The sequence below is a fragment of the Psammomys obesus genome, unplaced genomic scaffold (assembly GCF_907164565.1).
Source record: "Psammomys obesus unplaced genomic scaffold, mPsaObe1.curated_primary_1811, whole genome shotgun sequence".
NCBI classification, from domain to species: domain Eukaryota; kingdom Metazoa; phylum Chordata; class Mammalia; order Rodentia; family Muridae; genus Psammomys; species Psammomys obesus.
Genome location: NW_026585644.1, coordinates 53,766,468 through 53,789,760, shown reverse-complemented (window position 1 = coordinate 53,789,760; position 23,293 = coordinate 53,766,468). Strand labels below are relative to the sequence as shown.

At 39.7% G+C, this 23,293-nt stretch overlaps 1 protein-coding gene across 30 annotated transcripts in view; it reads left to right on the top strand.

Moving 5' to 3' along the window:
• The window catches only part of Nrxn1 (neurexin 1), a 1,203,268-nt gene that overhangs the window by 698,365 nt on the left and 481,610 nt on the right, over positions 1–23,293 (top strand). For 4 of the 30 annotated variants that reach the window (XM_055619890.1, XM_055619881.1, XM_055619872.1 and 1 more), the window contains exon 1: positions 11,292–12,284. The exons of the other annotated variants lie outside the window; for them this stretch is intronic. In XM_055619890.1, coding sequence (XP_055475865.1) covers positions 12,038–12,284 — 247 coding nt within the window. In that variant the 5' untranslated portion in view covers positions 11,292–12,037. Of the gene's footprint in view, positions 1–11,291; positions 12,285–23,293 lie in introns of those variants that run through there. 30 annotated transcript variants of the gene reach the window in all.

Sequence of the window (23,293 nt, the reverse complement as noted above, 5' to 3'; positions counted from 1 at the left end):
TAATCACAGTGCTGGGGAGGTAGAGGCAGGAGAGGATGGTTAGGAGTTTACATACACCATCGCCAGCCTGTGAGGCCTGAGATACTGCTCTGAGAAACTCAAAACACCACCACCACGCAAACACCAAATCTAGCTGAACTGTTGAAGAGAAACAGCGAAAAAGACATTCATTTCACTTACTCAGAATTTTACAAAACTCTTATGCAGAAATTCTTGTTGTATCTCTGCAATAAGGTACCTAAAATAATCTGAAGTTAAGCTGTTTTACTGAACATTCTATGAGGCAATCATCAGACATATACTCAAAGAATCATCAGGTATTGCATTGTTTTAATATGTACCTTCTGTTAGATATTGAAGTCTGCAACATATGTCTAATGAAAGCTTCATTAGGAAGACATTAGCAAATTAATTCCACTTGCTGTGTGGCTTATTTTATTTAGAATGCAATAAGGTAAATTCATTACTTCTGCAGCACTATGTTTTCCACTGTACCTCAGTGCAACCAGGAACAATTCCACAGAGGTCTCCGGATCTACTAACACCTGTCAAGATAAACACGCAGTTCTCTAGGGGAATCATCACAGCAACAGAACAGAGAAAATGGGAGGGAAAGCAATTCTTTCCCGAAGAGAAAAGGAAGACAGTAATAGATTAATGGCTTTTCAAAATGCTTAGAGGTCATATATGTGTTATACAAGAAACAAAGCATCCTCCATCTTTTAGGAACTAATATTTTGGAACATGTACTACTCATGCTGAAATCGATATTGGTGGAGGCTTGAGTCATGAAATAACCACACCGAATTGTGCCACTTCCCAGCTCTTACAGCTATTTTTCTATCATAGTGCCACAGTAAATACATCTGATGTTAAAGTTAGTCTTCTATTATATTTGAATGATTGTCATGATAATGACAACAACGTTTCTACTGTAAAACCATACACCAAAGATTCAGAAATTAGTTACAGACTTTTTCTAAAAACTTAACTTGCCAGCAGGCAGCATAGCCTGATGGTATTTTGTTTTTCATGACTTAAGAGAAAGAATGACATCCAGTTATAATATAAATAGGAAAACATGACAATGAATTCTCTTATTTCTTGTAATCAATTAACTTGGCATTTTAATTAAAATTCAGCCTCAGTTTCTTGTTGATTATAAGCAACAGGACTTCTTAACCAAAGAGTGCCTGGGTAAATTAAGGAAGGTGTTTCTTTCCTTAATTTCTTTTCAAATGTTTGGGTCCTTTGAAATGCCTAAACATGGAGATATAATTAATTTTGATTTTTTTTATATTTTTACTCAGCACAGTTGTAATTTGAGAATATTATTACTTGTCCTGATTATTTGAGGAATTATTTTGACATTCCAATAATTAAGAATGTAAATAACTGCCACATCCTAAAATTTTTCCAACAAAGAAACATGTTCAAAATTTTGGTTTTGAATAGGCGGTGGTAGCACAGGCCTTTAATCACAGCACTCCAGGCAGATTTCTGAGTTTGAGGCCAGTCTGGTCTACAGAGGTAGTTCCAGGACAGCACCAAGGTTTACACAGAAAAAAAAAAAAAAAAAAAAGCAAGCAAACAAACAAAATCCTAAAAGAAACAATAAAAAATTTTTGATTGAAGAATGACTTGAATATTAGGAGCGAAGAAAGGGAAAAGAGTATTTTTTTCTTTTTTGTTTTTCACCTGGGGAAATAGGATAGATAATAGCAAAACAAACAAACAAAAGCAAACATCTCACTATGTCTAGAGCACGCACCCTAGAGGTGGAGCACATTGTGTCTACAGGACAAATAGCAGAAGCTTAGCTGGACAGGACCAGAGAAGATGCACAGAGGTTCACTTTGAGACTTATATCCACACCATGAAGCTTGAACTTTGCCTGCAGTGAAGGAGATCATTGCAGTGGAGTGGCTGAGCAAGCTGAGCTATAGTACTAACAACAAAATATCACTGTGAAAAATTTGTAATCTAATATATAGTTACTCTAATAACTACTGAATTGGATGAAGGTCAGATTATAAATCCTAAGTAAAGCTATTTAAGAACCTATCCAAATTGCATGATTTCATTCCATTCACTGCATTCAAATGGCCGCATAGGTCTCAGAATATAGATTTGCAAAGATGGAGTAAGCTAGAGCATGATCTAAGGGCTTGGAAGCTCAGGAAACTAAGCACATGATATGGAAAGGATTTCTGGTTTCTAGTTTAAGTGCTTGTGCTTACTAAAGAATCAGCATGTTGGCCATTAGTTTTACATCCCTCTGCCTTTGCTTATGATTGTCCTTCTAATCTGATTCTGTTCTGAACAAGCTTATGTTACTCTCTGTGCAGAGATGCATGAACATGATGGACTGTGCTCTGTAATGTGGGCAGACACATGCCAGTTTATCAGTCTATGGCACTGATCATTCCTGTGGCTGATGCTGGCCAGGCAGGAAGCTTGACATGCCAGCACCTGGGAGAGATGTTCTATTTGCTTTTGTAGTGGTGGATGACTAGTTGGAACAGTACCAGCTTTAAAGTCTATTTTAAAACAAGTATTACTATGATTGATTTTCCTCCTATAAAGAAATGAAAACACACACACACACACACACACACACACACACGATAATCATCAACAAAAACAACATCAGTCTGTATATTTATGTGACAGGTGATATCTTATTTAAATGTATCACATCCCTTAATCCAAACGGTGATCCTGCAATTCCTAGCATCCTGTTTTTTAGACAAGGAAATTTGTGTTTAAATAACCTACCTAAAGTCTCATAGCTAGTAAGCTAGTAGAGGCCACTAGCACAGTAACCAAAGAAGAGCGCAGATGCAAAAAGTAGCAGGGAAATATTTTCTTTCCAACTAGAATAAAGAGGATTTACATTTGTATGTTGTGAGATGAAGATGATGACATCTTTTTTTTTCTATTATTAGTTACATTTTATTAACTCTGTATCCCAGCTGTATCCTGCTCCCTCATTCCCTCCCAATCACACCCTCCCTCCCTCATCTCCTCCCTGCCCCTTTCCAAGTCCAGTGATTGGGGAGGACCTCCTCCCCTTTCATCTGACCCTATTGATGATGGCATCTTTAAGTTGTCAAAAATGCTTTTCAGGAAAGACATGATGCCAACACCTTCATATATGCTTAGAGTATACAGTGCTTAAAGCAGCTAAATGGAGGTAAGATTATTGCTAAGTAGCTTAATGAAAAAGCACTCTGTGTGTTCACTAATATGCCTATGTCAAGGGCAGCATTCAGAAAGAGGAACAAGCCAAAGTCTTGCTTCCTTAACCCAGTAGCTCCAGAGTCATCTAGGAGCTTCTTAGCACCACATAGTACCTCCAAAAATTAAGGAGGCCAAAATTACAAAACAAAACTAAACTAAACAAAAAAAAAAAAAAAAAAAAAAAAAAAAACTTGGGACCCAAAGCACACAAAATAACACATCACAGAGTTTTCCCTGCACCCTATAATTTGAGCATGATAGATTTAGGGAAGCCTAACTAATAAATTATTTGAGAAATAAGCAAACTTGATAGAGTAAAGATAGTTTAAAATATTCTTAAATTAAAAACTACATCACATCTTCTTATGTTTATGTTTTCTGTATTTGACTAAAATATGCATAGCATAAAGCATTTAGACTGTCTCAAAACATGTTCCAATTATATTAAATGCAGTACTGTAATCATTCTGCAGATGAGGAAACTAGTACAGATGATACCTGGTGTCACATTAATAATGACACAGAGTGATTCACACTCACACTCTGGCACCCCAGATCCATGCTTCCCAACTAAATAATAACACACTCACCTTGGAAGAACGTAGGTTATGGGACAGCTTGTCAACAGTACAAGCTTGATGAAAAAGTAGAGAAACGATAAATTCTGACAGTGACTTGAATGGTTGGTAGATACCTGTACTATTTAAAGATAGTTATCATGGTACTTTGACATTGATTTTCATTTAGGCCATTATAAATTTCATTTTTACTAAATAGGACAAAGGATACATACAGATCATAAAATATTCCAGTACTAAATATAAGTAACCTTGACTTCACTGAAGTCAACTGAACATCCAGAATTTAATTTAGTTTGAGTGAATTGTGTGTCATGTTGGCTCATGTTGAATTCACACCACTCTCCCTGATTTATATTTCTGAGTAGACGCTAAGTATTAGATAGAGTGATTGTATTTACCATTCGTTCTGTGTCTGTGACTGGGTGGTGGCTGTTTGGGGATGAAAATGAGCTTCTAAATTCATATACAAACAGTACACAAAATGGCTACTCTGTTACAGTTTTATCATCTAAATTAAAAACAAAACAATAAAGGGATTAAAGTAGATCTCCAAGAGTGCTTTTAAACTGTTGAATATGTTTTTCCTGTCCATGCACCTATTCTTCCATACTGATCAATCTCAGAATACCCCTCAGGACCTAACATCACATAGAGCAGTAATAAGATCAGGAGTTTATGTTTACAATTTTTAAAGACTGTATGTTTTCGTGAGTCCTTCCCTATTTTCTCCTTCAGTTCTGAGTACAGGTTGGTAGAAATATGGGGTCTGATTGTCTCTATGATGACACAAGTAGAAATGCAAAATGCAAGCCTGCCATTCTCCTCATTTTAATTTTTAAAAGATTAGTGCTGCCTGTGGGTTTTAATATACTTCCCCTCTGCTACTTTTAATGTCTTCTTTCCTATTTAAAAAGCTTAATACTGAGCTGTAAGGATTTCCAATTAAGCTTAAGAAAACCATGAAAAGGTAGAAATGTCTGCCTGGCAACCATTCTTTTCTTTAAGACAGACTTTAAGAGTGACTTTGGGATATGAGAAGATAATTTGAAATGGCCAATCCTCCATTTCTTTCTAATTCTCTCTTCTAGTCACTCTTTCCATCTATTTCATTTAATGCCCACCTTCCTGCTGTACTACCCCATTGTTCATTCCACTTCTGAACACTGTTGTCCATCTTAGGCTATTCGTGTTGTTGTTCCTTGTAAATCATTGCCTAAGTTAGCTTAGGATGATTTAACACACATAGCTACTTGGTTCCTTTGGGCAGTACTCAGGGGTTACAATTGTTAGGGGTGAGTAAAGTCTAACTATTCTAGAGATCCCAAAATAGGTCATAGTGAATGCAAGACTTAGGTCAGTTTCCACTATAAACACAGACACTGTTAATAACTAGGCATGAAATTATCTCACTTCTTTGGGGAGATTGAGGAGGTTCTAATCTTTTTAATTGTTTTTTTTTTTTTTTTTCCACAAGCAAGCTCAAAGGCAATTTGACAAAAAGGCTTTTCTTCAAATAAACAAGACAGTGTTTTAGTTATGGTGTTTGTCCAACTTATCATCTCAGAATTAGGTGGCTATCAGCTGGCAGAGATCCATGTGAGTACCTACTTCACATCATTTTGTAATGGCTAAGTGAGTTAATACGCTCAAATCTCAGAGTCGTGCCAACACAGATAAGTTGTGGGTTCTTAGTATTATTTTGACACCATTATTTATAATAAAGTACAGATGTATTTAGGATTCAGATGTTTTTAATCCAATATAAATAAGATGTATATACAAGACATTTTGGAGACTCTACACATTTGCTACATTAATAATTGAACTTCATGTATATTAATCTTTTTTAAATAGATGAGAGTATTCAAACTAATAAGCAAAGCTCCATCATGATCAGAGATGGTGATATCTCAAGACTTCCAGCAACTACCTCTGGCTTCTAAGACTATGGCTGTGATAATAGAGCATGAAATAAAGTCACCGACTTTCATGAAATACAGAGTAACACTAATAATGTACAGTTAATAACACCAAACACATACTGAAAAAAATAAGGTAGCCAAAGCCTCATGTTTCTTCTGACAAAATTTTTTTTTAATTTTATTTTTTTCTTATCAGTTACATTTTACTAACTCTGTATCCCAGCCGTGTCCCGATCCCTCATTCCCTCCCAGTCCCTCCCTCCCTCCCTCATCTCCACCGTGCCCCTTGCCAAGTCCACTGATAGGGGGGAACCTCCTCCCCATTCATCCGATCCTGTTTTATCAGGTATCTTCAGGACTGGCTGCAAAGCTCTCCTCTGTGGCCTAACAGGACTGCTCCTCCCTTGGGGGGTGGGGAGGCCAAAGAGCCAGTCATTGAGTTCCTGTTAGAAATAGTCCTTGTTCCCCTCACTATGGGAAACCAATTGGTTACTGAGCTACCACAGGCTACATCTGAGCAGGGGTTCTAGGTTACATTCATACATGGTCCTTGGTTGCATGTCAGTCTCAGAAAAGACCCTGTGCCCAGATATATTTGGTCCTTGTGGAGCTCCTATCCTTTCCTCATTAGAATAACTCCCTTCTTTCTTATGATTCCTTGTACTCTGCCGAAGGTTTGGTCATGAGTCTTTGCTTTGAAAACACTTCTAGTTAAGAGTCTTTCAAATGCGCTCAGTAGACTCCTGTCAATGTTCAATGCACATCCCCTCTGTCTTTCAACACGAGGATTGATAATCTTACCCCATGTCCGCTCTCTTGATTATCTTTTTTAGGTGTATAGATTTTATTATGTTTATCATATCTTATAGGTCTAGATAAGTGAGTATATACTGTGTTTGTCTTTCTCCTTCTGGGATATTTCACTCAGGATGATCTTTTCTAGATCCCACCATTTGCCTGCAAATTTCATGATTTCCTCCTTTTTGATTGCTGAGTAGTATTCCATTGTGTAAAAATACCACAATTTCTGTACCCATTCCTCCGTTGATAGACATCTGGGTTGTTTCCAGGTTCTGGCTATTACAAATAATGCTGCTATAAACATGGTTGAGCAAATATCCCTTTTGTGTACTTGAGCAAACTTTGGGTATATACCTAGCAGTGGTATAGCTGGGTCTTGAGGAAGCACTATTCCTAATTGTCTGAGAAAGCACCAGATAGATTTCCAGAGTGGTTGTACCAGTTTACATTCCCACCAGCAGTGGAGGAGGGTTCCCCTTTCTCCACAACCTCTCCAGCATGTGTTGTCCCTTGAGTTTTTCATTTTGGCCTTTCTGATGGGTGTAAGGTGATATCTCAGGGTCGTTTTGATTTGCATTTCCCTGATGGCTAATGAGGATGAGCATTTCTTTAAGTGTTTCTCTGCCATTCGATATTCCTCTGTCGAGAATTCTCTGTTTAGCTCTGTTCCCCATTTTTTAATTGGATTAATTGGTTTGCTGCTTTTCAGCTTCTTTAGTTCTTTGTATATACTCGATATTAGTCCTCTGTCAGATAAAGGGTTAGTGAAGATTCTTTCCCAATCTGTAGGCAGGCGTTTTGTTTTGATGACAGTGTCCTTTGCTTTACAGAACTTCTGACAAAATTTTAAGCCATCAAAAATAGTTTCTCAGACATGCCTCAGTTTCCCTTAGAGAACATAGTCTCAAACTGCTGGTCTAGTTATCTGAAGAAGCACAGATTAAAAAATAAAAAGGATGTTTAATTTGCCTCATCCAAAAGTGGCATGTATTTGTCCATAAGAATTTTGCCCACCATCTGCACAGAGAACCGGTTTTTGTTTCACAAAATTACTACCATTTATAACAAACTCTGCCACTACCACAGCAGCAGTGTCCAGCCCGGTACCTCCTAAGTATTGCAAAGGTGCCCTAGACATCTGCCCGGAAGACAATAGCTACAATTTTCTCCGTTAAGACAGCCATAAATACTCCTTCTTAAGCTCTGGAGACCCCTGTAAAACTAAGATTTCCAGTCTATCCTTTCCTTAACCCTTCCTTTATCTCTCAGGGCCCTCGGCAATATAAAGCAGGAGGGAGATTCTTCTTCACTGAACACTCTTCGGAAAATTCATTGGAATCTTCCACATTGATTCTCTTTGTGTGTGCTTTAGCTTACACGAGTCACTTTCTAAAATTGCTACCACGTCCTTTCCTAACGAAGAAGAGGATAACAAACACAGACAATCTTGTTTATTTACACAGAAATATTATCCAGCCTCCTTCACTAAAGTGTATCATCCCAAATAATTATTAGTACCTGTGCAAAGAATGGTGAAAATATTCAGTCACCCAAAGAGGTTCAAAGCTCAAGTTGAACAAGGCGAGGCTCTGTTCCATGCTTCTGCTCATATGTCATAAGAAAGTGTTCACATTGCAGTTTATTCAGTGTTGAACCTTTTTACACCTTCCTTGGTTTTGGTTTGACCAATTTTGATATTTGATTTTTTTTTTTGTCTGAGACAGTGTCTCTGTGTAGCTTAGAGTACCCTCAAACAGCACAATTTCCCTGCTTCCGACTCATCTCTCAAGTGTTTTGCTTACACCTTTATGCTTGTCTTTAGTGATTGTAATATTTGAAAATAATGTCCAGTCCTATCACTGAAATGTATATAGGCTTGAAAGTTAATGAGAGAAAAAACATGCACGTCATATGTAAGCTTAATTGAGGTCCAGAGTTCAATGTTCATTAATGAACAATGTTTAAGTAATATCTTTAAATAGAAACATATAAAATAAAGTTATTTGTTAACTAGTGATTCAAAGTGATGTTAGTGGAGTTCAGAAGAACCTAACCTGACATTTCTCTCTGGAAGCAATGATTCAGTATTTGCTGCCTCGGTGTTCATGGTGACTATAACCATGGCTATGATTGTGGACCATAACTATAGAAAATAATGAGAACTCCGTGTATTTAAGATTACCTTATGTTTCACATGTCCTGGGCACTAGAGGGAGTACAAAGGAAGACTTAGCTCCTGTCCCTTTCAGGGATCTAGTTGGAAAGGAAAGGACAAATTACACCATCTATGGGGTAGTGGAGAAAATACACTATATATATTTTTTTTCTTTTTTCAGATAGAAAGGATGTGAGATACAGGGCACATTAATCAACATGCACCTTATACCTACTCAAATGAATGGTGAATTTTATGTTTTATTTATTTTTGTTTCTTTGTTTTGCACTCTAATATTAAAGTGCATTATATCTTCTCTGTCCCGTGGAATCATTAAGACAGGTAAGAGGGTGACTATTTTATGAATGAGACCAAGAAAACAATGTGACATAGCTTGTGGGCGATGTTGCCAAGAAGCCACCACCAGTTGTTTTTACCTACACCAGTCTCCTCTCTGCTTTTCACGCAGACACTGAAATGTAAAATTCAGAATATGGACCTGTCACACACCATGTGTGTGTGCTTGTTAATGGCTGTGAGGGGGCCATGCCACTGCTCATGTGTTAAGGTCACAGGACAATGCTTGGGTATCTGCCCTGTTTGCATTGCGTTTGAGAGAAGTTCTCTTTGTTGATGGGTAATCTGGGTTAGCTGATATTCCTGCTTCAGATATTCTGCCATCACCACCTCCCATCTCTCTAGGGCACACTGGTATCAGAGATGCTTGAACTGCTGTGTATGTGGGTTCTAGTGATCCACACTCTAGCTGTCAGGCTTTCACAGCAAGAGCCACCGATCCACCTCCTCCAACCCTGGACCTGTAGTCTTAAAAACATACTCGGAGGATGACTTCCTTCATTCTCTCAGAGCTGTACTTTATAATAAATACACTTTTGTAATAAATACAAAAATGACTGTTCTTATAGATTAAAGTACATATCTAACAAAATAAAGAGAAAATGGCCCTGAGGGACAAGGACATAAGCGGCACACAGTAGGAAATACAGGCTTTGTTCTGTTGCTCTTTGAGCCCCTATGGAAAGTTGATAAACAATGTACTTACATAGAGTAATGAAGTACTGAAGAATTATATTTTCAGCAAATTGAAAAAGCTTTCAGAGGGTATGGTAGTGATGATGGATCGCTACACTTTTGATTTGGAGCTCCTGATATTGTCTTTATATTGACTCATACAATTAATTTACAAACTTATCTTTTTGTAAGAGCTAGCAAACAATATACAAACTCAAATGGCTACATGGGTAAGCAGCTTCTCTTTTGAACCAAATGTTCTCAGAATAACTTTCAAAGGTATAAGAGTTCAGATCAAATAAGGCAGCATATTTCTATAATCCCAGTGCTTGTGAAGAGGCGCCAAGAGGGTCTGGAGCTCAAGCCTAGCCAACGCTATATGGCGTCTTGTCTCAATACAGCAATAATAATAAAATAATAATAATAATAATAATAATAATAATAATAATAATAATAATAATTTAATAAAATACAGCTGCTCATCTGCTGGAAAACTGGACGATAGTTCAATCATGGCCTCGATCTTAATCTGACGGGGGTCCTTCCTGTCTGGTCACAGGTACTAGTAGATTTCTAGTATGAAAGGCAGATTCTTTCATTTCTCTGGTTTTTCTCCTGGGGACACAAAGCTTTCAGGAAAGATGCCCAGTTTAAAAAAAAAAAAAATAAGTCCTCCCCCAGCCCCCTTGGAGACACTAGGTCAAGAATTTTCAGCCCTGAGGTTGTTTTTCTTAAGAACTAGGGTGAGAACCCTACGGTAGAAGAGGAGACATTACAGCTGACTGTCTAGATATCTTGGTAGTTCTTGGATATACCAATTTATTGGCTGGAATATAGTTAAGTCATACAGTGTTTCTGTCTTTAGTCTCTCTCTCTTCTATTCCGTGCTTCCCTGCTCTACCTCTTACCCAGCTAGCTGCTCATCCTGTAGTCTTCCTGGACTTTGTGTCACCCTGACTTCCCCTGGCTCCCACGGGGATGAGAGCTCTTTGTTATAACTAATACATGCAGCAAGCAAGTCATCGGAACTGACGCCTCGTAGATGTTGTTAAGCCTTTTTTAGCAGTTTGGATGTGAACACCTGGTAGAACAAGTTTGGTCCAATAAAAAGAGCCAGATCCCTTCCCTTTTAAGAGCTCTGAAGACACTGGTTACTTTTATGCAGAGGGGTTGGGAAGGATGCCTTTTGCCCGGGTGATTCAGACAGAGGGATCACCTGGCTGAGGAGGGCGCTTTGCTTTTTAGGTGTTTCCCGCATCGCCGTCCACGTGTCCCTATGATGTGTGGAGAATGCCAGGAAGAGGCAAAGCGGGCAATTTTTGCGGGAAGCTAGACCAGCCTCCCTTGTTACATAGGCTCGTCCTCTGCATTGCATTCGAGCTTCGGTGATTTGCTGTTTGGAGACTGCAGATTTGCATAGAGCCCCAAGCTTCAGCAGCGTGTGTGTGGTTTTTCAGTTCTTTCTTTCTTTTCTTTTCTTTTTTTTTTATTTTTCTTTCTTTCTTCTTCTTTTATTTATTTTTAAAATATTTTTCTTCCGCCTCTCCATCTGCTGCTTTTCCCCTGCTCGCTCTCCCCAGTTCGATCCCCGCTGTCTTCACAAGGGAGCCCTCTTCCCTCTGAACCCTTCGCCGGGCGTCAGGAGGCGGCGGACTTGGAGACTGCCTCTGGAGCAGGCGATGCGCGCCGCTGCTCTGCGCGCTGCCCGGGGGAGGCTGGCAAGAGCCGGAGAGCTGGCCGGGGCTGAATGGAGGGAAGGGGTGCCTCGCGTCCATGGGGTCTGCTTCTCTCCTGAAAGGAGGCTGGACCGGCGAAGTGGCCTCCCCATTCCCCACGCACAATGCTAAATGGATTTACCTAGTGGATTCCCGGTGGATGGCTGTCATGTAGAAGTGAGGACCCTCCGGGAGGAGCTTTAAACAATTTCCCGGCTCCCCACCCCCCCCCGGCACTCACTCTCGCCCGAAACTCTTGGGGAGTATCTCTGGAGAACCTGGAGCCCTGCAAACCTGGGAACAGCCACCCTCTCTGCGTTTGCTGTTCTCCCGAGCTGCCTTTCCGGACAAGTGCCCCGCCAGCTGGATTCGCCTCGGCTATGTTTCGGATTGTTTGGGTTGCAGGGCACGGCAGACTACAGGACCCCGAGAAGACTGTCGGAAGGAGGGAGAGGATGGGTGCCCTGGCGCGGTGAGGCCGCCGTCCCCGCAGCCCACCGCGAGCGGCCGGATCCCCGGCTTCCTCTCTTTTCCTCGTGCCCCAAACTTTGCCTCCCGCGGCGGGTGCCCCTTGGCGGGCGCCCCGCCATGTACCAGAGGATGCTCCGGTGCGGCGCCGAGCTGGGTTCGCCCGGGGGCGTTAGTGGCGGCGGCGCAGGGGGGCGCCTGGCCCTGCTCTGGATAGTCCCGCTCACCCTCAGCGGCCTCCTAGGAGTGGCCTGGGGGGCGTCCAGTTTGGGAGCGCACCACATCCACCATTTCCATGGCAGCAGCAAGCATCATTCAGTGCCTATTGCAATCTACAGGTCACCGGCATCCTTACGAGGCGGACACGGTGGGTCTGCAATGCCAAGTTCTTGCGGGTCATCCCCGGGTCCCCCTCTTCAACCCTGCACTTGCTCGCTTCTAAGCAATGGGAGCCAGAGAAAAGGGAGGTGCATTTAGGTGTGCTTGTGGGGAGCCACTTATCTCTTTGAAGACAATAGAAGGGGATGGGTGAAGGCATCGCGGGTGTCTGTGGTGAGGGGTGGGAGGGGCGTGCCTTGCCGTGGTGCTGGGAGATGTGGGCATCTAATAAAGGACCAGGCTGGGCAGGGCGCTTGGCCCCGCTGGAAGGGGGCGTCACTCGCCAGAAGGTCACTCAGTGGCCAGATGGGGCGCCGCACTCCACAGAGGGACTTGAGCTGAGAGAGGAGGGCTCTGCAGAACCTTTTGTCTGCGCCGCGCTGCCCCACCTCCAGACCATCTTCCCGACCCAGGGCAGTGAGGTTCGAATCTGAGCATCCCTCCGAAGCGCTCCCAGACTGCAGTGACAGGAAAGAGGTCTCGGGACTAGGGGCCCACTCAACAGGAGTCCAGTCCCTCTTGCCCCAGTTGTGTCTTACTTCCAGAAGGCAGTAGTTTAAGTAGCTACCCCTCTGTTCCTGGCCAGGAAACCACACACACACACACACACACACACACACACACACACACACACACGCACACACACACACGCACACACACACGGATTTCAGTTTCTTGGCGATTTGGCCAAGTTATTGTCTAGATACAATAGGAACGATCTTAGACTTTACAGACTGTCTCCCTAAGGATCTTGTCTGCAGGCTCCCGAACACAGGCAGTCGAGCTTCCTCTGTGCAATTTTTTCCATGGAGGGCTTGCATGAACTACAGACTGGCTGGGCTAAGCCAGGAGTTCTACCTGGAGGAAGAGAAATTGGAGCAGAAGGACCTGTCCTGTAGTTTGTTAGGAAAGAGCTTACAGTAGTGCATGCCTTGGTTAGCAGGTTATTTCCCCAGAGGTACGAGGAGTGTGAGCCAGGCTCCTCCTATGTTCAAATGAAATCTATACCAGATTTCCCAAATTGCCAAAAATAAAATAACAAAATCAGTCAGGTTTTTTATTTTTCCCTTTTCAGTGCATGGGAGGCTTCCTCCACTCCCAGTCTTTGTCTTTTCCGAGTATAAAATCCACTAGTTTATCCACTGGGCTGAAATTGTGATCACTGTCTTTGGCAGCACTTCCACATCTTTCTTGCAGGGTCCGTTCACCTTAAGGAGTCTGCTCAGCCTTGGATTCTTTGCCCCCTCCTATGTATTTCCCCTCCCAGAGGCACCTGTTAGTACTCTGGCCCCTTCCCCAGGGATAGATTTCCTACCTGGGGATCACTGTGGTTAGGCTTGAAAAGCTATAGCATGATCTAATGAACAGAGACAGGTCACCCTGGTAACCCCTCACTGGGAGTGAAATAGTGACACACTTTACTTTGGGTCCAAAGAACTGATTGTTTAGCTCATTTCCCTGGTTCTCCCAGGATTCTTTTAGAGACACCTAGCAAAACCTGAACCAGTTCTTCCCATAAGTATAACAGACAGATCCCTGGGAAACAGTGCTGAGCTTCAGGTGCTCCTTCCCCTGACTTTTTCCATGCCAGGGAGCTTATTGCTCCCTTTACTTGGGTGCAGCCACTGCCTTGCCTTTGTTCAGAACTATACCAGTCTCCTGGGAGGAAGGAGAGCCAGGGCACAGGAGGGCCAGACAGAGCGTGGGTGGGTGGGAGTGGTGCACCAGATGGGGGTATGTGCGGGTGTGGGGTGGCTAATTGTAGCAGTGGGGTGCTATGAGCTAATAATCTCATATGCATATTAAGTTCTCTGTGGGTCTGAGTCTACACAGGGACTGAGTGATGAGGCCTCTGAACAGGCACAGTGCCTGAGTAGGGGACAGAGGACAGCAAGGGTCCCTATCGCTGCTGGACATTTTCCCATTGCAGCTTCTACCCCAAGCAGACGCCGTCTGGTGGTCTTTGCTAGCATTTCCCTCCAGAATTCAGTAATTGTCTGTATGTGAATGAAAACTAAGGCTCATCTCTCATTGAAAAGGAGAAAGCACGATAGAGTGGCAAAGATGGCACATGGGCCACAGTTGGCATTGTTCTTTGGGGTCAGAGAACTTTCTTTCCATCAGGGTTGCGATTTACATGCTCACATTTGTTTGTAACGATCCCTCCATCCCCTTATACTCACCAGTCAGAATTTAAGCTCCTAAACAAAATCGTGTTGTGAAGTTTTCACACTTCACCCCTTTCTTCTCTAGGCAAGAGGGAACTAATTCTGTCCAAAACAATCTGAGAATATTAGGATGTCAAATCAGCCTCTGAGGGTGGTGCACTCAGAAACTAGGGTAGAAAAGTGCAAAGAGGCCCAGAGCAGGGCATGTAGGGTGGTAGCTTAAAAGAAACCTAATAAGAAAGAGGTGATGTTGAATTTGTTGGGTCAATAAGCTCACTGAATATTTAGCTAATTATTAGGACAAAGGGCTCTCAAGGAAAGAATTGCTGAGCCTAATAGATGAGAGTAGAAGGTAAGCATAAAGGTAAATGACTGTGTGATGAATTTCTACCAGAAAAATGAAGGCAGGTAAAAATGAGGCTTACTTTAAAACCTGTGACTCTTGCAAATGTTCATGTGTGGACAAACAAATAAATGAGCCAGTTTGATTTTATTAGAATTTCTGAGAACTATACTTCTTTTTCATAATAGGAAGCACATAAATATTCTTAAATATATGAAAGGAAAAATAAGCTTGTGTAGTGTATTTGAAGGTATAAAATTCAGTCTCTTGTGTTTTAGAAACTACTGGGCTGAAGATCCAGGTTCATTCTTCTTCATTTTCTCATCATGCTATGCTTCATTTGCACTATTATGAGGTGTCACTTACAAGGTTTGCAGGGTGCAGAGGGAGCTCATGTCTATCCCACATGTCTTTGTGCAAGCTGACCCAATTGCAGAGACTGTGGTGAAGATTTTCTTAAGTGCATATATATGAGAAGCAGATTTGGAGATCATTTCAGCCCCCACCCCACCCCAATTTTGCATGAATTTTAAAACATAAATGGTGAGATAACTTCTGTAGAAAATTATATTTCTCCAGTTAAGTCAGTGGAGAACTGTGTAACTGTAAATGATAAGAAGCAAGCCTGCTTATAATTAAAGCCAACTGGAGGCCAGAATAGAGCTGTGTGCTCAGCCAGTACTGCTTTTGTGCTATGCCATATGTGCGGAGCATAGAATGATGTCAGTGCTATGCTCAGGTTCCCATCTCAGCTCCCAGCTTTCCTAAGCTCCCATGTTCTGCATACTTTAGAAAATTAGCTTACAGCCTCTCAATATACAAAAGATACAGAAAGGAGAAAGCCATCACAGATCTTAGCATCCAATGTCAGTTCTTCTTCCACAAATATGATTTCTGGAAATTACCTTGCTATGGTGAGCTTATACTATTTAAGGGCAAGAGTGTATCCCCAGGGGGAAATATTAGTGGATTTTAAAACATGGTTTATATTTGAAGAAACTCAATGATATATAAGATAACATTTACAAGATGAATTTATAACATATTCTTCCAAAACACTTTCAAGGCACATATTAAAGTTCTAAGAAGAGTGGTGGGTTTTGAAGGGAGCTTAAATATCATTTCTTTGGAAGCTTCTGAGACATATCATAGATGGGCCAAACAGTGGAGCCAGATCTCTGATCAGAGTCAAGGAGAAATTAGAAACAAAGCTTTGTTGATCCCATAGCCCAACGCAATTCCACGATCTCAGAGGTTCATAAAATAGAATAGAGAGGGTCCTCCATGTGGCTTCATGGCTGGTCTTTTGGAGTAGAATTCATTATGAGTAAGACAGCCACGAATTTGAGTCCAGCATGTCTTAACAGTATTGTGTGCTGCTGTAAGACATACTCAGCTAGTGACTGACTATAATCTTCACTAACGCTGCTGAGGAACTGTTGCGTGTTTGTTGGTAGCAACTTTCTTATTTTGGATCACAAGCAGGAGGATTTATTAGCAAAATCCTTCACAATATATTCTACCTGGATGGAAACTTTGACTGCTCTGGAAATTAATTACTTTAGGTGAGTGGAGACCTTTTGATTGAATATTTGGAACAGGTATTTTCTGCTTCACTTCTACTTTGACTTCTTAAACAAAGGACATCATTGATATGTTCTGAAGAAAATGGTCAGTGAATATTTTCCAATAATTTTTGAATAAATTATGTTCTAAATAATACTGACAGCCTAGAGAAATTTTGTGTTTGTCCCTAAATTGTAATATTTTTATGCTTTAGATTGTGTCCCATTTGCTGACTGAAAGTACCATAAATGCCTCTACATTTGTTTGTGTGCCAGGTACCATGGAGGGCTAGAGGATAATGGGAATTATGGGGTGGAGGGGCTAGCTAGTTGGAGCCTGTGCACTTAAAGTCCAATTGTCATGTTTATACCTCAGCTCTAAAAGTGCATGCTATTAGAACATGTCAATCTTTAGACAAATAACACACTTCCTCTTTGAAAACAGTTAATCTCCAAACACAATGATAATAAATGGGAGCTACAAAGTTTATTCATATGTAGCAGTCATCTCGACCACATCACAAAATGGTCAGATAAAAATATAAAACAGCGGAATTTCATGATCAGTGTCTTTTATTACCTTAAACATTAATGCTCTAGAAAGTTCTTCTTAAACAATCACCTTATGTCAAGCTGCTGCTTATATTTCTTTTAGCAAAATAACACTTTTATTTTTCAAATAGACACTGGGCTTGTGTTTTAAGTGTGTTTAAGATAGACTGTCCATTGGTTTAAAGTCACACTAATGTGTAAATTATTGAGGCAGCTTGGTCTGGTGGTGATAATTCTCAGAAATATAATCATATGAAAATTTGGCCATTGCTATTTATTGGAGCTGTGTAAATATGCGAAGCTTTATTTTGTGAACTCATAAAATGAAAATTCAGTAATTTACAATAACAATTAGAAGAAATAACAATTAGGGTCATGAACTTGAAAGTACACAAACTATAATAGTCTCCTAATATTCAACAATTAGGAGACTGTAAGCAATAGCTATGTCTAAGGGTAATGCACTGACTGAGTTCTAGTCCTGAGCCTGACAGGTATTAACTGAGTGACTGCTGGAATTGATTGCTTCTTTAAACATCAGTCTCTTTCAGCTCTGAAGTTTGAAGAGAACACCCTTCTCATTTATCACGTGGCATAGAAATCTAAGTAACTTGAGTGAACTAGATCTACAGGGTAATGCAAATCAGTGGGACAATGGGAAGAAGAGTCCATGTCTTCCAATGCATCTTTCTCCTTGTTTAAATATGTTTCCTTGACACTTTTGGGAGGTCGTGGGAGGGACTGATCTCAGTCATTTACACTTTAACCTGGTAACTTGATCATGCAAGATGTAAGTGTAGGTGTTTAAATGAAATTATGCTTATCTCTCAGAATAGAATAGATCTACTTCCTATATAGAAGATCATGCAGCCACCCTTCCTCTACTGTTATCTATCCCAATAGTTAACCATCAGAGCCACAAATGTGCTATGCCTTGTATCTCTTTTTTGTAAAAACATGTTTTATTATGAAAACCATCTCAATGGCATACAGCATGTTTTTATGCTGTTTGGTCAATCAAAAGACTAAGACCCCTTGTCAAAGAGCTCCATAATGGTTACATTCTCATATTCTGCTTAACATAAGAATCTCTTTTAATCCTTCATGCTCTGGTTGTCTTTTCCAGAGCTTTATCGATTCTAGGCATGTTTGTCCTACTTTTCCTTTTGCTATGATGAAATACCCTGACAATTGCAACTTCAGGGACAGGGCTCAGAGACTGAGGATTCAGTTCATCATAGCAGGGATTCCTAGCCACAGTAGATTGAACAGCTGATCCAGTCACATCCACACTTGGGAGCTGCAGGACCCTGACTGCTGGTACTCTGCCAGCTCTCTTCTTTTTATGCAGTCCAGGCCCTAAGCCTTGAAAACGGTGCTGCTCACTATTAGGGTGTGTCTCCATATCTCAGTTAATCTATCAAAAATATTTTCTCATAGTCATGTAAGAGCCTAGCTTAATCTAAAGAGCCCTTCCCAGGTGTGACTTGAGACTTATGCCCGTCAGAAGTTGACAATCAACATTACCACAGTGTGCTGTGAATGAATATTGAATTCAGGTTTTAAAATAACCTGATTGCTGCAATAACTGCCCAGGGAGTGACTCACCTTAGAAGTCCTGCCAAGGAGCTTAGGCTCAGGCTCCACTTGCCTAGTGTTCTCTCCTTAGCTACTACTATTCAAGAAAATAAATACCTTTCCTCTGCACTTGGTCTTTATCTTGGTTCATTCTTGCCTACACAACTTATAGAGTATCTGTCCAGGGATAAACTTTTAATAGCCTTTTAAAATATTCCATAATTCTAGATTTTTTTTTCAGTGCTAATCATCACTTCTGCATCAGTCAAGTTTTGACAGAATGGCGTGAAAACAGCTATCTTTGCAAGTGCATATCCCCAGAGCACCCTCACATAAAGCATCTCGTTTCATCACCTGCACAACCTTGGCAGGGTGTATGATCGTTATTTGCTGACAAAGAAACATATTCAAAGCAATGGTGACTTTTTCAGGGCCACTTAATTAATAAGCAGACTTTTTTCTTTTGCTTTTTCCAAGACAGTATGATGAGACAGAGCTTTGAAAACTGCTCAGCATTTGATTGTTGAAGACCTGAATTATGTACAGTTGTCTTAATTATTTATATATGATTCCCACACATATAAATATAATTTCTTCATTGGTACATTAAAAAGTATATATTTGTGGTGCATCACATGATTTTTCAATACATTGTACGTATAATACAGAGCAAGGACATTTTCTTATTTATCATTTCTCATTTATCATTCTTTAATGTTTTTGCCTTCAAGAATTTCAAGTGAGAATAAATGAGAAATTTATATTTACATTCCAGGAATTCTAGCTCATCATATATTGTTAGCCAATAAGTAAGTAGTACAGTGGAAATGGATTGATAAAGAACAATATTTCAATTCACCTTGCTGTCCTCTCCTCAGCATATTATAATTGAACAACAGAGTAAAAAGTGAGTCAGAGCTTGTTTTAATCATCAAATATAAGACACATATGAATATTTTTTGATTACTGGATATAATGTCAGTGAATTTTGTGAATGGGAACTGAGGCAATGCATAGAAGCATTGGCCCTATGTATTTACAAGGTATATGTACATAAGATTTTACAAAGCTCTTATAAATATTATAGAAACTTTTTTTATGGGACCTCCAGATTAAACACCTTGTATGATATGATCTGATCATTTACTTTTTATAGAAAGGTTATAGGTTTTATATGTACAATAAATACTTGGCAATTGACTTTTTAAAAATATGAACCTTTCATTAGTAAGAAAAAAGTATCTGAAAGTTTCTGAGAATTAACAAAAGTCTCAAGAAACAACCAGGTGGTGTTTTGTAATGTGTGGAACAAGGTGGTAGCATTTAGTAATCTGGGCATTATTTGTGCAAGAATGTTTTAACTACCTGCACATATCAAACTAACCTTATTGCATGTAATTATTTATGTGGTTCAGAGTGTTGGCTATTATTTACCATATGGTCATCAGCTCCCTTTTTCCTAGACAACAGCAGAATTCAGAGATGCTAAACACAAGAGCAGTGTACATTCTTCCTGAGAGAGACAACTTCAAATTCTGAAATATCTGATTTGGCATTGAGACTTAATTAACTCTTGTGAGTAGATGCAGAGTTTAAGCAGCATCACTACCAGTGACTGTGATGTGCCCTGAACATGCCTTTAGGGCAAGCATGTCAGCCGTGATACCCTCAGACTAGCCCATTAGCACCTTCGTCTAAGCCTGCAGCCACACATTTTAAAGAACTGTGGTTTTCCTCATGGAGTCCATTTTGAAATTTTTTAAGATATGTTTCTGCTTCTGCAAAGAAGGCTTCTGTTCATGTTTGTACGTTTATGTGTAGCTATGTTTTTTTGTGATTAAATATGTTACAATTAGATGTAGAGAAATCATTCTTAGTATTACCAACCTGGAGAGGTCGGGAGACTCTGGTCAAGAGGATGTATGTGAAAACTGAATTTTCTCTTTGGTTTGCAGGGCATTGTTTTATGGTCTACTTCCTTTATATTTCATACCACTTTCTAAAAATCTTCTCATATCTGAATATTTATGCTTGCATGGTCATTGAAACTTCATCATTTTTTGGACTATATGTTCCCAAAGTTGAAAGAGAGACATTTCCCTTAATACTCTAAGCTACATTTCCTTCAAGTCCATAGTTAACATTTTCAATATTGTAATATGCTGTATCAGTCATTGTTTATGTCTACTAACCAAGCAATATCTATTGGAATAAGGTGAATAAATTAGTCTCTAACAGCAAGGTGGCTAATTAGTCATGCTGGTAAATAAAAAAGGAGTACATTTGGTTTTTCCCTTTCTTGGGATTTATCCTAAGTGATATATACAGTCTTCATGTATCCAATGGTAATCTCAAGCATAATTCTGCTGGTGGGTTTCTGGTGGACATATTTTTAAAAAGACTTGCATTTTAAAATATATACCTGGAATACTATTCAGGCATTTTTTTGTGGTGGCTAAAATGTAGAGCAACAGGCCATTTATATTGACAGTAATGAAACTTTTGCCCAAATAATTTTCATTTTAAAATTAAGACTTTTTCTTTCTAAACAAAGTACATTAAATTTTAATTCCCTTTAAGGAATACATTAATTTAACTCTTGTTTTGTAGTAGGGTGTACTTTAACAGAATAGTGAATTTAACATCTGGCTACTCCTCAGTATAAAGACAATAAACAAAGAACTAGAGTTATTGGAAATTGTAGAAAATAGCCAGTTAGACCATGTACTTATTGAGTAGTTTTTTTGTGTTTATTATATGCCAGGTACCATTCTAAACTTGTAACAAATCAGCAAGGCATTTGTTCTCACCACTCTCTCCGTTATATATTATTAATACTTCATTCCAAAAAGGAGGATGTCTTGTACAATGAAGCAATCAAGTTCCCCAGTTAACAAAGCTGAGGAATAGGGCCTGTGTTGGTATACAAGAAGGCACAACTAGAAAGTTCAAGCCCTTTAACTTCTTAACTAGCTGAACATTTTCTTTTTTTTTCTCATTCATTTATAGCCAGTGTGTACAATAGGCCAGATGAGAAGACTATGCAGATTGTTAAATTAGTCTAACTTACAACTGGTCATTTCTCTGCGAGCATACTATGTTTTCCTTACCTTTCTACATTTTCCTAGGCCTTGCAGTTCTTAACTACACAGTGCATACAAAGGCATCCCTGGGCTGCCTTCCTTGTCACCATATTTATTATGACTGATTCATGAATCTAGATATCAGCCACCACATCAAGAGGAAAGGAGTGATTGATTTAAGATGTTTATTAATGTTTGTTAACTACTTTCATTTCACTTAGCAAATACATCCCCTGCCCAGTTGATAATCTGGTATGATAATAGGTAATTTGCAAGTAAAACTATGTTTTAAAATTAAAAGGCAACAGTGGGGATGAGCCTGATTATGTTATTATATTCTTGGGAAGAAAGGAATTTTTCTGTATGCAGTTAAGTAAAAGTGCATATTTCTTAAAGCAGGTTATAGAGAAATGACTGACAATTAATAAACTACTTTAAGTATCTTAATTTTCAATGTTCTTTTTAATTAAGAAGACTTGAAAATTTTAAAAATCAATTTCATTCCTTGTATTGCCTGGCATTATACAAGCACATAAAGAATTTGAGCATTTCTTGCAGCTCAGTTCAGATTACTTTGGGTGCTAGAGGTGAGGCAATATTTAGAAAGTAATGTTAATCCTTTCAGGTATAAATTTCCTAATTGCATTTTTCCTTAATTTTTTTCTTTTTTTGTTTATTCAGTTATCTCTAGAGTTTTCATTTCATTTTACTTGTTGATATTGCCACTTTCTATAAAATGTCTGGGAACCCCATACAGATCTCAGCCATTGAATAAAGAACAGACCTTGGTCTAGCCTAAAATCTTTTCTGCACCTCTACTTCTAGAAAAACATAAACCTCATTACATCTACACCCCAACATGATTGTGAAGGTGGGATACTTCGTGTGAACATCTGCAAAGGACTCGGTAAATTAGCCTGACTTCTCGGAGTGATAGACAGTCTCCCTCAGACAGGGCACCCTCTTCTCTAAAGACGACTGAGCTTAGGTATGGAACCACCTGACCTCAGTGGGGTCTTTTAAGTCAGGCGACATTCCCATCATTGTAATTTACTAGTAGATTACAGGTGAAGCTGAAACTAAAATTCATTCTTGGCATCTGATTTATCAGAAGAGGATGACACAGAGGCTAGCAAGAGAATAGTATGTAAAAAATCACCAACAACTTTTTTGTCCCTGTTCTTATGAGAGTCATATGAGGAACCCTGTGGGATCACTGAACTGTCAAGGTTGCTACTGCAGTGTGTTTCTGGATATTTTCTAAACTTCTTTAAAAAATTTTTATAGTAGAGATTAAGCCTCTTTAAAATAGAGCAGGAGAAGGCAGAGCACAGAGAATGAGCAAGAAGAGGCTAAGGAAAAAAGGTTCCATCTTTCTTCTCTCAAACAGTCTCTGAATATATCCTTAAGCACAAAGCTTACCTTCACTTGGATGTATTCAGGATGAAACAGATTTCACAAAGAAAATAATGTTTTTTGGGTTCAGAGTGCCTGAGGTAACTTTTTTTTAATGGACTCATTTGGATGTTTATGCCAAAGTCAGCTATGTAGTGTAGGATTATTACACAATTCAAGCACTTGGCATATTAAATTAAATAAAAACTTCCAGCAACTGTAATAGTCCTCCCTTCCCTTCCCTTCCCTTCCCTTCCCTTCCCTTCCCTTCCCTTCCCTTCCCTTCCCTTCCCTTCCCTTCCCTTCCCTTCCCT